This window comes from Erpetoichthys calabaricus, chromosome 12 (assembly GCF_900747795.2).
Source record: "Erpetoichthys calabaricus chromosome 12, fErpCal1.3, whole genome shotgun sequence".
Lineage (NCBI taxonomy): Eukaryota > Metazoa > Chordata > Cladistia > Polypteriformes > Polypteridae > Erpetoichthys > Erpetoichthys calabaricus.
Window position 1 is genome coordinate 143,437,395 of NC_041405.2, and position 16,263 is coordinate 143,453,657.

The 16,263-nt window shown below is 37.6% G+C and overlaps 1 protein-coding gene across 1 annotated transcript in view; it reads left to right on the plus strand.

Annotated features, from left to right (window-relative positions):
* Positions 1–15,298, plus strand: part of LOC114662785 (mucin-16-like) — a 41,819-nt gene extending 26,521 nt beyond the window's left edge. The window contains exons 33-41 of the mRNA XM_051935242.1: positions 565–695; positions 2,344–2,411; positions 3,222–3,352; positions 10,559–10,603; positions 11,867–12,075; positions 13,048–13,115; positions 13,213–13,376; positions 13,650–13,762; positions 14,746–15,298. Of these exons, the coding sequence (XP_051791202.1) occupies positions 565–695; positions 2,344–2,411; positions 3,222–3,352; positions 10,559–10,603; positions 11,867–12,075; positions 13,048–13,115; positions 13,213–13,376; positions 13,650–13,762; positions 14,746–14,832 (1,016 nt within the window). The 3' untranslated portion in view covers positions 14,833–15,298. The remainder of the gene's footprint in view (positions 1–564; positions 696–2,343; positions 2,412–3,221; positions 3,353–10,558; positions 10,604–11,866; positions 12,076–13,047; positions 13,116–13,212; positions 13,377–13,649; positions 13,763–14,745) is intronic.
* Positions 15,299–16,263: the final 965 nt, after the last annotated feature.

Consider the following 16,263-nt stretch of genomic DNA (forward strand, 5'->3'; position numbering starts at 1 on the left):
CTGCTTTATATATAAGATAGCACAATACCAATTACCTTCTGTCTCTCTCTTGTTTTATAAAGAGTTAAACTACTCCTCAACCTGTAATTCATAGTATAAACTTGACTCTGTTTTAAGGTTTAAAAAAGTAATAAAATAAAACAATACTGTAGAAAGTGAAAGAAAAAGCAAACCAGTCCTCTGGAGACTTATAACTCTCCAAGGAGACCGGAGCAAAATTGTCACTCATTTCTCCACTTGCTGTTAATTGGAATTTTGATTCTTCATTACTCAGCATACAACTAGTGATCTCTCTTGTTTAGGAGAGTGTGCTCTGGGATGAGCCGACATCATGTCCTTGATTGGTTCTCATCTTGTACCCACGGCTTTTATGACAGGCTCCTGTTCCTCTGTGACCTACAGTAGAAATAAAGATTTATATTTAATTAATGAATGAAAATGAATTATTAACAATGAATCCTGGGATATACTGTATATTCAGATTTAAAAATGCTGTTGTGATAAATTCATTCATACAGAAAAACAGAACAATACCAATTATATTCTCTCTTTCTTGTATTTTAGAAAACAGTGAAACTACTACTCAATCTAGTTTGAATCCATTCCCTCTGAGTTTTACTGTCACTCAGCTTTCACCTAAATGTGCTCAAACACCTTCTAATTGTCCAACTATGTCAGGCACGTTTCACCAACTGGTAAGTTTCCTTCATGATACCCATCCATGCTCACAGTTGGCTAATTGGACTGCACTCCCTACAGCTGGACTTCTGGACTATGTCTGTGCTTTGCCATTTCCAAAACTTTTTTTTTTTTTTTTTTTGCCAGTCTTAATGAAATTGTATAAATAGTATTTATTGCATTGTAATGTAAAAAATGTGAAACAAACACTAAGCAGAAGGAGCAGCTAACTCAGAAAACAGACAAAAATACATTCCACTTAAGTAGAAAACTCACTCAAAGCCTGACCTTGTTCTACTAACACAAATACATTAACACCTTCCAGTATAGAATGATGTTGCACAGTGGTTAATAATCCTGTTTGAGAGGGATTGACCCACTGTTTGTGTACAGTTTAGTTGTTCACCCTGTGTTCATGGGGGTATTCTTCCATATTGTAATGCTAATTTGGAAGCTCTTAATGGTTTATTGTGTTTTTTTGTGTGCCCGATAATAAACTAGCTTCCCACCATATAGATGGTGTTTGCCTTGCCAATGATGTTGCTGGAGCAGGCCTCACCTCCTCATAATATTGTGTGTGAAGATCTGTACTAATGAAAAGTATACAAATGCAGTAGCACAGACAAAAGCACCAGCACTCTTTTCCAAAAGTATCTAAATAATTTCCATTGAAAAGATTTTTCAAACTACACTTCAAATATACTTTGACTCCTGGCTTAAATACTTTATGTGAAGAGTTTACATTGATGAAGATGCCACTTGCTACACCTATTCTGTACTTATTTACTCTTTGGATTATTCAATACTTTGGTGGATGGCACAGTGCGGGCTCTGTTGGCTCCCTGCCCTAAGAGATGGTTTGTTCATCAATAGCCAGTTTCAGAATTCCATGCTGAGCAGCCATGTCTTGAATATATGATTTGCCAGGATGACAGTGACAGTAATGCACTTGTGATTGTTTGCATTTGAAATTCAATTAAAATAAAATTTACGTTAGCATAGTGCTCTTCACTGAATGTAGAATCAGAGCACTGTAGCCAGTGTTCAGTTTAGAAAAAATCATTTCAAATATTCTAATGTTTTGAAATATTATTGTGTCAGTGTCCTCTGTTGCTTTAGAAGACAGTGCATTAAAATAACTTTGAAAATAATAAGCAGCTGTAAAAATAATTATCTGTAGCAAAAATGACTTACATGAAGCCTGTTCGAGTTGGTTTTCCTTTATAAATGTGGGTAAGAGGCTATTCTATGAACACTTTATTAATGGGTTAAATATATTAAGAGGCAATTATAAAAATAGGTGTTTTGAGGAATTTATTTTGGACTACTCCAGTTAGATATTTAATGCAAAATCAGTCTGTACATGGTTGGTATATATAAATATAGTAAGGTGTAAAATGTGGTCAAATACAAGATACACATGTTTTTTTTTTTTTGTTTGTTTTTTTTAAATATCTTAATCAGTCATTCCTCTAGCTGCATAGCTCCTTGACAAAGGTGCTTACAGACTGCTTGTTATTAACCCATTCTGCTGGTAAATATATAACATAATTTTATAATTGTGTTTTTTAAACTGCTAGATACCACAACTACACAGAAAAAATATATATAAATAGATGACAAGATCACAATAAGTAGCCTAACATCCATTTCTTCACCTTGTAGGTTGACAGCCTGTTCAGAAACAGTGTGATAAACTCATCATATGTGAACTGCTCAATGCCTGAATTAAGGTATCAATCTTTAATTTCTAATTCTAGTATTATGAGGATCGAATTATGCTTGACTATCAGACAGAGTGCCTACAGTATATGCCTGACGTTTTCATGGGTTGGGGGTTATCAGTTGTGAAAGTTGTAATTTTTCTATGTAAATACATTATGGCCTTGGGTGGTAATCCATTTGGCTACATGCAAGGCTGTTGTGTCTAATATATATGCACATATGAAATTTGACAAACAAGAGGAGACGTTCAGTCTATCAAGTCAATTTGTTTAGCTAATAGCTAAGCTGTCCTGAAATCTCATCCTGATTTTTCTTAAAGGTTGTCAAGATTTCTGCTTCAACTCCACGTCTCTGTAGTTTGTTCCAGAGTCCCACAACTCTTTGCATAAAGAAGTGCTTCCTGGCCTCAACCTTAAATGCACTTCCATTTAATTTCCACTGATGTCCTTGAATATGTGAATCACCCTTAAGATGAAAAAATGTTGCAGGATCAACTTTATCAATGCCTTTGATTATTTTAAATACCTGGATTAGGTCTTCATGCTGTCTCTTCTGCTTGAGACTAAACAGGGTGAATTCCCTGAGTCTGTCACTGTAGGACATGTCCTTAGGTCCTGGGATGCACTTGTTTGCTCACCTCTCCACAACTTCAAGTGCTTCTGTGTCTTTCTTGTAGTGTGGTGACCACAACTGTACACATTACTCTAGATGTTGTTTTACTAGTGCATTATATAATCTAGTCTAAACTACTAATGATGGTTTGCTGTACTATCACCTCAAAGAAGGTCTTCATTATCTAATCTTCCTTCTCTCCTTAGCCCTGCTGGTGAAACAATGCTTAAAGTGAACATGTCTTGCCTGTTTAAACCTATTAACCAAATCGAGAGGTCAAATTCAGACAACATCTATATTTATGATGTCTTCAGAAACCAGACAAATGGACTTCAAGGTCTAGGCAACTTCACATTAGACAAAAACAGTCTTTTGTTGATGGTGAGTATCTTTAGATGTAGTCTGTCTGTTGGCTCCATTCTTTGACTGGTTTCTATTTCACCTAGCCTTCACTCATTCTATAATTCCACATCCATGATACCATATTAGATATTTCAAGTACATCATATGAACTTCCATCCATTCATTTTCCAACCCGCTGAATCTGAACAGAGGGTCACGGGGGTCTGCTGGAGCCAATCCCAGCCAACACAGGGCACAAGGCAGGAACCCAATCCTGGGCAGGGTGCCAACCCACCGCAGACACACACAAACACAAACCCACACACCAAGCACACACTAGGGCCAATTTAGAATCACCAATCCACCTAACCTGCATGTCTTTGAACTGTGGGAGGAAACCAGAGTGCCCAGAGGAAACCCACGCAGACACAGGGACAACATGCAAACTCCACACAGGGAGGACCTGGGAAGCGAACCCAGGTCTCCTAACTACAAGGCAGCAGCGCTACCCACTGCGCCAATCATATGAACAGTTTGAAGGAATTTTCTCATTCCCTAAAATCACAATTTGTTTAACGGAATGTAGATATGTTTTTGGAAATTTCCTAGTGCTTCTAATTTCCCAATAGGTAATCTCAGCTCACCTATAGAGTTCTGGCCAAAAAACTACATAGCTGAAGGCACTACTGTCATCTTCTGTCTATACCCACCTGCCTGGCTCCCCACCAATGTCACCATAAATCAACTATAGCAATGGTTGTCAATGTCAACCACATTAACTAGTGACATGGCAAATTGCATGTGAAGAAGCAACTTGCACTTTATTTGCAAGATGCACAGCATTGCCTTTTATGTTACACAGTACTACCTTTAAGTGCTTAAATAAACACAATAACAAATGTGTAAAGAAAATATTTGCTTACGAACTACATCAAAAATTGTGCAAAGGACAAGAAACTTGGAATTAGTAAAGAGTGATCCCAAAGTGTCTATTCACATATTTACTTAAATTACTTGGCCTGGTGAGGACAAATGTGTGTGTGTGTGTGTGTGTGTGTGCTTCCGGTGAATGACTGTTGCTCTTCTCAAGGGTGGTTTACCCATATAAACAAAGTCATACTGGCTCTCTATGATTGTGGCCTAGATAAGCAGGCTTGAGAACGGCTGGGTGGAGTTTTACCAGCACTATAAACACTGGTGCACCATCAATGCCCTCTATACTTTAACTCCCTACCACTCTTCTTATGTTACACTGTGCTTGCAATTTGGGTTCACCTACAACCAATACCTTTTTCATTTTATCACCTAGGTTACACAATGTATAATAAAATACATGTTTTGTCATTAATGAACTAATATTTCTATAATTCTTTTCTGTTTCTTCAGGATACCATGAAGTTACACCCAGCCCTGCAGTTAGTAAGTAAAACTCTGTATAATGTAAACTCTGGTTTAACACTAATAAACTAAAAAAGAAGTTTCACAGCAATCAGCACCTCAAGGTTCATTAAGAGCTCTCTGGAAAGCATAGCTACTCATTGCCATGTACGGTGACTTCTCTGCCTCTATGGACATCTTTGCTAAAATACTTTACTTTTCTAATTCCATTCTTCCATCCATTGTCCACCGCTTATCCGAAGTCGGGTCGTGGGGGGCAGCATCCTAAGCAGGGAAGCCCAGACCTCCCTCTCCCCGGCCACCTCCTCCAGCTTCTCTGGGGGGACCCCGAGGCGTTCCCAGGCCAGCCGGGAGATATAAGCCCTCCAGCGTGTCCTGGGTCTGCCCCATGGCCTTCTCCCAGTGGGACATGCCCGGAACACCCCCCTAGGGAGGCGTCCAGGGAGCATCCTGACCAGATGCCCGAACCACCTCAACTGACTCCTCTCAATGCGGAGGAGCAGAGACTCTACTCTGAGTCTCTCCTGGATAACTGAATTCCTCACCCTATCTCTAAGGGAAAGTCCAGCCACCCTGCAGAGAAAACTCATTTCGGCCGCTTGCAAACTACTTCTCAACCTGCACTTTGTAAGTAAAATTTGACTTTGTTTTAAAGTTTAAAGACACAGACAAAGGAAAATAATACTGTAGTAAGTGAAAGAAAAAGCAAACCAGTCCTCTGCAGGCTTAGAACCCTCTAAGGAGACCAGAGAACAATCGTCTCCCATTTCTCCACTTCCTGTCAATTGGAATTTAGATTATTTGATACTCAGCAATAGAGTTAATGACTTCTCTTACAAGAACTTGTGCTCTGGGATGGACCGACACCATGACCTTCATTGGTTCTTACCTTGTACCCATATTGAATGTATATTGAATTAATGACCGCAAATTAATTATTAAAAACTAATCCTGGAATATTTATATAAATGTAAAAATGCTATTGTGATGAATTTATTCATACAGAAACACTGAACAATATCAATTATTATTTTCTCTTTCTTTTGTTTTAGCAACTGAAACTACTACTCCACCTGCAATCCGTAAGTAAAACCTTTGTTTTAAAGTTATAAAAACTAGTAATGGAAAACAATACTGCAGCAAGTGAAAGAAAATGTAAACCAGTCCTGTGGAGACTTAGAATTCACCATGGACACCTGTGCACAATCGTCTCTCAGCACATAATTAATGACCTCTCTTTTTCTACAAGCGAGTGTGATCTGGGATAGGCCGACAACATGACCTGGTTCTTACCTTGTACCCACTTAATACTATGACAGGCTCCTGTGACTTACAGTAGAAACAAAGAAAAATATTGAATTAATGAATAAAAATGATTTATTAAAAATTCATCCTGTATTATCTATTCAGATGCAAAAATACTATTTTGATAAACTCACTTACTGTATATAAGAAAACTAGCAGGAGTACCCGGCGTTGAAAGAAAGAAACACCAACATAGATACCGAACAAACATTTTTCTGATTGACATTTTACTGTAATAGTTATTATAAGTGGTCATTTTAGAGGCTTTGGATACACTATTTTTTGTTTTACCTTGGGGTTCTGAAAATGAACAAATTGTGAGGATTGCCCACTCTAGAACATGCAACGTAGAGTTGTCCGTGTGAAAAGTATGGATTTTCCAAATTGATGCCTTTAACTTTGAGTGATTGCCCTTCAGGCTTATTGTAGACGTTTGAAATCAAAGGGTAAATCATTCGGAATTAGCGGAATTCTTGGTATGAAAACATCTTGACGCCTTGCGCAATGTTTGAGACAGCGTTGAAATAGATTTTTTTCTGGCATCAGAAGTAGACTTTCTAATGTTATGTCTTTTTTTTGGTGGCATTGGTATATTAGCGAAAAGCAGGATAATTATAATGTGTTACATGGTATTACGTACAGAATAAGCACTAGAGTGAGATGAATGTACGTTATTTACAATACATCGAAAAGCGAACAAATAGCACCAGTCAGTCAGAAAGTCCAAGACTGAAATCTTACTGTGAGTCAGAAAGCGAGCAAATAGCACCACAACTACGGAAAGCCAGTCCCGCGCACTGGGTCGTTCACGTTTTACATCCATACAGCAGTTCCCCTTCGCGCAATGAAAGCAGTCGGCTTTCTCATACTTGAGAAACATTGGTAAAGAGGGATGCACAGAGACCAAACGTGCCGCTAGATGGCGCCGCCGGTGACGTCTGTTGCAATGTGCGGCTATCTTGTCGATGATAAGTACGGGGACGAGTGGTGAACGTTGTGTCGGTCAAAAGGTGTCCTGCGCTTCACCAAGGGCATTTTTCCAAACCAAACATACCCCATGACCTCCTCCTGGTCACAAAGCAGCCCCATGCCCAGTTTGGCAACGATTGGAAGCCCAGTGCAGATTTATATGGAGGACAAACAAACATACATTGACTCTGCTTTATATATAAGATAGCACAATACCAATTACCTTCTGTCTCTCTCTTGTTTTATAAAGAGTTAAACTACTCCTCAACCTGTAATTCATAGTATAAATTTGACTCTGTTTTAAGGTTTAAACAAGTAATAAAATAAAACAATACTGCAGAAAGTGAAAGGAAAAGCAAACCAGTCCTCTGGAGACTTATAACTCTCCAAGGAGACCGGACCAAAATTGTCACTCATTTCTCCACTTGCTGTTAATTGGAATTTTGATTCTTCATTACTCAGCATACAACTAGTGATCTCTCTTGTTTAGGAGAGTCTGCTCTGGGATGAGCCGACATCATGTCCTTGATTGGTTCTCATCTTGTACCCACTGCTTCTATGACAGGCTCCTGTTCCTCTGTGACCTACAGTAGAAATAAAGATTTATATTTAATTAATGAATGAAAATGAATTATTAACAATGAATCCTGGGATATACTGTATATTCAGATTTAAAAATGCTGTTGTGATAAATTCATTCATACAGAAAAACAGAACAATACCAATTATATTCTCTCTTTCTTGTATTTTAGAAAACAGTGAAACTACTACTCAATCTAGTTTGAATCCATTCCCTCTGAGTTTTACTGTCACTCAGCTTTCACCTAAATGTGCTCAAACACCTTCTAATTGTCCAGCTATGTCAGGCACGTTTCACCAACTGGTAAGTTTCCTTCATGATACCCATCCATGCTCACAGTTGGCTAATTGGACTGCACTCCCTACAGCTGGACTTCTGGACTACGTCTGTGCTTTGCCATTTCCAAAACTTTTTTTTTTTTGCCAGTCTTAATGAAATTGTATAAATAGTATTTATTGCATTGTAATGTAAAAAATGTGAAACAAACACTAAGCAGAAGGAGCAGCTAACTCAGAAAACAGACAAAAATACATTCCACTTAAGTAGAGAACTCAATCAAAGCCTGACCTTGTTCTACTAACACAAATACATTAACACCTTCCAGTATAGAATGATGTTGCACAGTGGTTAATAATCCTGTTTGAGAGGGATTGACCCACTGTTTGTGTACAGTTTAGTTGTTCACCCTGTGTTCATGGGGGTATTCTTCCATATTGTAATGCTAATTTGGAAGCTCTTAATGGTTTATTGTGTTTTTTTGTGTGCCCGATAATAAACTAGCTTCCCACCATATAGATGGTGTTTGCCTTGCCAATGATGTTGCTGGAGCAGGCCTCACCTCCTCATAATATTGTGTGTGAAGATCTGTACTAATGAAAAGTATACAAATACAGTAGCACAGACAAAAGCACCAGCACTGTTTTCCAAAATTATCTAAATAATTTCCATTGAAAAGATTTTTCAAACTACACTTCAAATATACTTTGACTCCTGGCTTAAATACTTTTGTGAAGAGTTTACATTGATGAAGATGCCACTTGCTACACCTATTCTGTACTTATTTACTCTTTGGATTATTCAATACTTTGGTGGATGGCACAGTGCGGGCTCTGTTGGCTTCCTGCCCTAAGAGATGGTTTGTTCATCAGTAGCCAGTTTCAGAATTCCATGCTAAGCAGCCATGTCTTGAATATATGATTTGCCAGGATGACAGTGACAGTAATGCACTTGTGATTGTTTGCATTTGAAATTCAATTAAAATAAAATTTACGTTAGCATAGTGCTCTTCACTGAATGTAGAATCAGAGCACTGTAGCCAGTGTTCAGTTTAGAAAAAATCATTTCAAATATTCTAATGTTTTGAACTATTATTGTGTCAGTGTCCTCTGTTGCTTTAGAAGACAGTGCATTAAAATAACTTTGAAAATAATAAGCAGCTTTAAAAGTAATTATCTGTAGCAAAAATGACTTACATGAAGCCTGTTCGAGTTGGTTTCCTTTATAAATATGGGTAAGAGGCTATTCTATGAACACTTTATTAATGGGTTAAATATATTAAGAGGCAATTATAAAAATAGGTGTTTTGAGGAATTTATTTTGGACTACTCCAGTTAGATATTTAATGCAAAATCAGTCTGTACATGGTTGGTATATATAAATATAGTAAGGTGTAAAATGTGGTCAAATACAAGATACACGTTTTGTTTTTTTTGTTTGTTTTTTTTAAATATCTTAATCAGTCATTCCTCTAGCTGCATAGCTCCTTGACAAAGGTGCTTACAGACTGCTTGTTATTAACCCATTCTGCTGGTAAATATATAACATAATTTTATAATTGTGTTTTTTAAACTGCTAGATATCACAACTACACAGAAAAAAAATATATAAATAGATGACAAGATCACAATAAGTAGCCTAACATCCATTTCTTCACCTTGTAGGTTGACAGCCTGTTCAGAAACAGTGTGATAAACTCATCATATGTGAGCTGCACAATGCCTGAATTAAGGTATCAATCTTTAATTTCTAATTCTAGTATTATGAGGATCGAATTATGCTTGACTATCAGACAGAGTGCCTACAGTATATGCCTGATGTTTTCATGGGTTGGGGGTTATCAGTTGTGAAAGTTGTAATTTTTCTATGTAAATACATTATGGCCTTGGGTGGTAATCCATTTGGCTACATGCAAGGCCGTTGTGTCTAATATATATGCACATATGAAATTTGACAAACAAGAGGAGACGTTCAGTCTATCAAGTCAATTTGTTTAGCTAATAGCTAAGCTGTCCTGAAATCTCATCCTGATTTTTCTTAAAGGTTGTCAAGATTTCTGCTTCAACTCCACGTCTCTGTAGTTTGTTCCAGAGTCCCACAACTCTTTGCATAAAGAAGTGCTGCCTGGCCTCAACCTTAAATGCACTTCCATTTAATTTCCACTGATGTCCTTGAATATGTGAATCACCCTTAAGATGAAAAAATGTTGCAGGATCTACTTTATCAATGCTTTTGAGGATTTTAAATACCTGGATTAGGTCTTCATGCTGTCTCTTCTGCTTGAGACTAAACAGGGTGAATTCCCTGAGTCTGTCACTGTAGGACATGTCCTTAGGTCCTGGGATGCACTTGTTTGCTCACCTCTCTTCAACTTCAAGTGCTTCTGTGTTTTTCTTGTAGTGTGGTGACCACAACTGTACACAGTACTCTAGATGTTGTTTTACTAGTGCATTATATAATCTAGTCTAAACTACTAATGATGGTTTGCTGTACTATCAGCTCAAAGAAGGTCTTCATTATCTGATCTTCCCTCTCTCCTTAGCCCTGCTGGTGAAACAATGCTTAAAGTGAACATGTCTTGCCTGTTTAAACCTATTAACCAAATCGAGAGGTCAAATTCAGACAACATCTATATTTATAATGTCTTCAAAAACCAGACAAATGAACTTCAAGGTCTAGGCCCCTTCACATTAGACAAAAACAGTCTTTTTGTTGATGGTGAGTATCTTTAGATGTAGTCTGTCTGTTGGCTCCATTCTTTGACTGGTTTCTATTTCACCTAGCCTTCACTCATTCTATAATTCCACATCCATGATACCATATTAGATATTTCAAGTACATCATATGAACATCCATCCATCCATTTACCAACCCGCTGAATCTGAACACAGGGTCGCGGGAGTCTGCTGGAGCCAATCCCAGCCAACACAGGGCACAAGGTAGGAACCAATCCTGGGCAGGGTGCCAACCCAGCGCAGGACACACACAAACACAAACCCACACACCAAGCACACACTAGGGCCAATTTAGAATCACCAATCCACCTAACCTGCATGTCTTTGAACTGTGGGAGGAAACCGGAGTGCCCAGAGGAAACCCACGCAGACACAGGGACAACATGCAAACTCCACATAGGGAGGACCCGGGAAGCGAACCCAGGTCTCCTAACTACGAGGCAGCAGCGCTACCCACTGCGCCAATCATATGAACAGTTTGAAGGAATTTTCTCATTCCCTAAAATCACAATTTGTTTAACGGAATGTAGATATGTTTCTGGAAATTTCCTAGTGCTTCTAATTTCCCAATAGGTAATCTCAGCTCACCTATAGAGTTCTGGCCAAAAACTATACAGCTGAAGGCACTACTGTCATCTTCTGTCTATACCCACCTGCCTGGCTCCCCACCAATGTCACCATAAATCAACCATAGCAATGGTTGTCAATGTCAACCACATTAACTAGTGAAATGGCAAATTGCATGTGAAGAAGCAACTTGCACTTTATTTGCAAGATGCACAGCATTGCCTTTTATGTTACACAGTACTACCTTTAAGTGCTTAAATAAACACAATAACAAATGTGTAAAGAAAATATTTGCTTACAAACTACATCAAAAATTGTGCAAAGGACAAGAAACTTGGAATTAGTAAAGAGTGATCCCAAAGTGTCTATTCACATATTTACTTAAATTACTCAGTCTGGTGAGGACAAATGTGTGTGTGTGTGTGTGTGCTTCCAGTGAATGACTGTTGCTCTTCTCAAGGGTGGTTTACCCATATTAACAAAGTCATACTGGCTCTCTATGATTGTGGCCTAGATAAGCAGGCTTGAGAACGGCTGGGTGGAGTTTTACCAGCACTATAAACACTGGTGCACCATCAATGCCCTCTATACTTTAACTCCCTACCACTCTTCTTATGTTACACTGTGCTTGCAATTTGGGTTCACCTACAACCAATACCTTTTTCATTTTATCACCTAGGTTACACAAGGGTGTACACAACCACAGCCTGGCCTGTGACAGCAGCCTTCACCACAACCTCAACCTATGGGACAACTCCAGTGATTTCCCTGCCTGGTGACAGAAGCTTCAGTTTGAACTTTACTATCATCAACAGAAATTTCACTTCAGAACTAAATGACCCCAACTCAGACATGTATAAGGAGATAGTGGCCAATATCACAAATAAGGTGAGGCACTGTTCCTAGAAGTGAATGTCAGGTAAGATTTAAAGGATGACTCATCAGAATTTACAGTCGGCAGGCAAGCAGGTTGAGTACTGCTTTAGGGAGACTTCTTTAGAATGGCACTAGAGGATATGAAAGTAGGCAAACTGATAAAGATGGTGACAGCCTGTTTAGTAAGACCAAGTAAGTACGTTTTAATGTCACCTTTTATTTGTTCTGTTTCTCTTTATCCCTCACTGTTTCATAAGCTGGTTCATTGGGTTAGTATTATCACATGCACAGTGTACATTGAAATTCTTAGTTGTATGTCCTAATCAACATGCAACATATTGCCACTTGCTGGTACTATGATCAGCAAGTATAACTTATCTCAAAACTTCTATCTTCCTTAACTTTATCAAAAATAACCACCTTATTTTGAAGTTACCATTATATAGAATGTAAAGTCAAAGTATTCACCCCATTAAACTTTTCCATATTATATTGATATACAATGGAAACATATTCAACAGTCCTAAAAGAACTTGTCTTGAGTAAAATCTGGGTTATTTGGGTCAAGGAGGATGAGGTGGTTAGCGGCGTGCACTGATATAGCACGTTGCTGCACCCACCACACGACAAACCACCTCAGGATCCCAAATTAGAGGAATTTTCACGAAAAGATTAGCTTCTCAAAGCAGGGAAAGCATGTGCTGATTTTGGGATAATTTTCGATATACTGGATTCTTGTCATATTGAAATAACCACTGGAGTAATACTTGTATTATAATGGAGTGTGGGTATATTTGTAAATGTACCTCGAGATGGACTGGAGGCTTTTCCAGGATTGGATACTTCAGGGATGGTCACTGGTCCCATGTGATTCTTGAGTCAGTGGGCAGGTTAGAAACTGGATAGATGAATCTTCATGTACTAATATTATGATCCTCTCTGTTAAGGATTAAAAAGTGTGACATTTCTTTTTTGCCATTACAGCTTGCAGTTGTGTACAGAAATAGCTCTTTAGCTAATAACTTCAGGTACTGCAAAGTGACAGGTTTAAGGTAAGTATTTCTTCCAGACACACTGAATGTTAAGAATTAAAAGTTTATCCTAAACTGCCAATTTCATTTCTGCTTTTTGTTGCTCAATTTACTCTAGGCTTGGCTCTGTAAAGGTGAGCTGCAACTGTATCTTCAATGCACCCAGTGGAACCACAGCACTGAATGAAAGTATTGTAGAAAACATCTTTGCCAAGCAAACAAATAACACCACACTATTAGGTGGTTTATATCAACTTCAACCAGACAGTCTTCAAGTAAAAGGTATAATGGCTTCTTTAAGTCTGCAGATATTTTTCAGATCTTTGTCTGTCTGCATATAGCCATGCTATCATTTGTATTCCACCTTCTGTATCTTAAGGGTCATTCCAGTAGTTGTGACTCTGAACTGCCTTCAAAGGCAGTCTGACTTCCTAGACTGGTTGGCTGTTTAAAAATGTCAACTAGATGATCTGCGGATGTGTTATCATTATCTGAACCAAAGACCTAAGGAAATTAACTATTACAAAATAACTCACTGTGTACTTCTTTTATTAGACTCACCTATTTATGCTGCTCCATCGAACTGGGAGCTGTCTTTTTGGGCAATCATTCTTATTGTTATTGGAATCTTCGTGGGACTACTGTTGCTCTGTCTTCTCTGTTTCCTGGTAAGGCTTATCACCTCTGCTTCCTTCTATTTTTTATATACTGTACTTTGTATAAAATGTGGTATCATCATGTGACCACATATTTATTCATATAATTTCTCCAAAAAACTGGAAGGCTACAAAAGAGCCACTTAGTACTCTAAATAATTATGTCAATTATGCTTACATAGAACTTAGAGATGCTAGGGCTGTTATTTACATGTGCCATGTATCTGTCTTGCAAATTCAAACACAAATACATGAAATTTTACTTTGTTTCAGTAACAGCAGCATAGTGTTTAGCACTTCTACCTTACAACTACAATTCCGGGACACAGTTCAAATCTGGTCCCTCTTTATGTCAAATTTGCTAATTTTTCTAATGTTTGTGTGGCTTATTTCAGGCTCATAAGTTATCTCTTAAATGCTAACAATATTTGCATTTGGTTGATTGGAAGCACATAAACTACATTAGGTATCTTGAGTAAAAGCATAGGTTTTTTATTATTATTATTAATTGATTAAAGGCACTAGTAGGTGTGTATATGCAATCAGTGGAATTAGGACCAATAGATAGATAGATAGATAGATAGATAGATAGATAGATAGATAGATAGATAGATAGATAGATAGATAGATAGATAGATAGATAGATAGATAGATAGATAGATAGATAGAACTAAAATTTATTTGGGCTTATAAGTATATCTGAAACTAAGATAATTTCAATTGTACAGGGGCAGAACAGTGTCCTGGGATAGAATGGCCCATGTGCCTGTGAATAGGATTAAATAGGACTATAACTATTATGAAAGTGCTATGAAAGCTCTCTAATAAAGGAAGAAGTACTAGTATACTGTATATAGTACTACTAAATTCTGAGCAGCTTGTTAAACAGCCTGACAAGTCTGATCATCCACAGAGCCACAGATGATGGCAGCTTTTAGTGCACTCCTGAATGTTTTAGAATTGCATGACATTTTCTCTCTTTTATCTTTCCACAGGCCTCACTGCTGAGACGTCAGAAGCTCATGGAGTCATATAATGTAATGAATCTCCCCTATGGCCAGTATTATTCTCATCTGAAATGAGTTATGTACCTCCAGGAATGTGGACTCATCAGGCTGGACTAGATTTCAGTCTGTTTCTAGTTGTCCTGTTTAAATGCATTTACTTTCTTGCTTCCAAGAGCAACAAATGACTGTCTCATAACCCTGTTCTTTGTTGATTACATAATCCAAGATTGAAAACCTGAAAGGATTTTTAAAACAACAGATATCACATATCAATTGAATGAAAATCAATATTTACCAGGATGAATTCTTAGAAATAAGAAGAACTAAATCTTTCTAATTGTGGACTACAAAACCAATGGAATTTCATAGTCAACGAAACTTTGCAGTAGAGTCTGAGCCCCTTAAAATTTAAGGATTGTAATTTGACATGCCCCCATGGCCACAGACTTGAGACCAACAGGTTTCAAAATAAAACTTGAATGGCCTTCACTCCAAAGTAATTGAAACGCTAAGGGAACAACATTTGAAACCATTGTACCTTGAAGACATTAAATTTGAAACCTTTCTTTTAATGTGCTCTTACTTTTAATATCATTATTATTGCTACAATATGTTAATGACATATTTTTCCACAATTGTTTTTAACATGCTACACAGTTTTATTGAGATACTGCAAGAAAGCATTTAGCCCAAGAATATTTTAAATTTTAATTTATAAAATTATTGCAAATGTATCTTTTCTTTTTCTTTTTATCAATACCTTTATCATTTATGTTAGTATGATTGTAAAAATAGCAAAAATTTAAATAAATTATTATATGCAAGTATTTTAAAATGCAGCCATTGTCTGTTTTTTTCAGAGGCAAACTGAGATAACAACTACTAGTTGCCTCTTGTCTTTATTTAGTTTAGTGTATTGTTTCAAGTACAAAATAACAACAATATATAAGCACCTCTGCATTCTCTCTTGTATTTGGCTTCTACCCACATGCCTTGGTGGATTTCGTTATGAACAAGTGGACTTGTAGGCCTAAGATCCTACAAGAAGAGAGATCGTTTGGAGGGACTGAGCCCTGTTAGCCACTGTTACTGAGTGTCAAACAGGAGAATAAGATCAGCAAAAGGCGAGGTGGATGCTTAAGCAGAATAAAAATATACACTTGGTTATTTCATTCAGTGTCTATTATTATCTTAGAACACTTAGCAAGAAATCTGTTTTCAATCTGACATTAACGGGTCTTTTAATGTTGATCAAAAGCCAAATTAAGTTCACCACGATTCAGACTTCCAAGGGGTGAACGCCTCTTATAGGCACTTTATGTAAAGGAGAAAATTATATCATATTGACTACTGAAATAACCATAGCAGCTGTGATAAAATAGACAAAAAGAGAGCAAGCAAAAGTGAATCTTCACCTAAATACAGTGGATGCTCTAGGCAGGAAAGAGAGAAATGACATCTTGGGGCCTTTTCAGCCTTTCGTCTGATGACCCTGGCGGAGGCTCC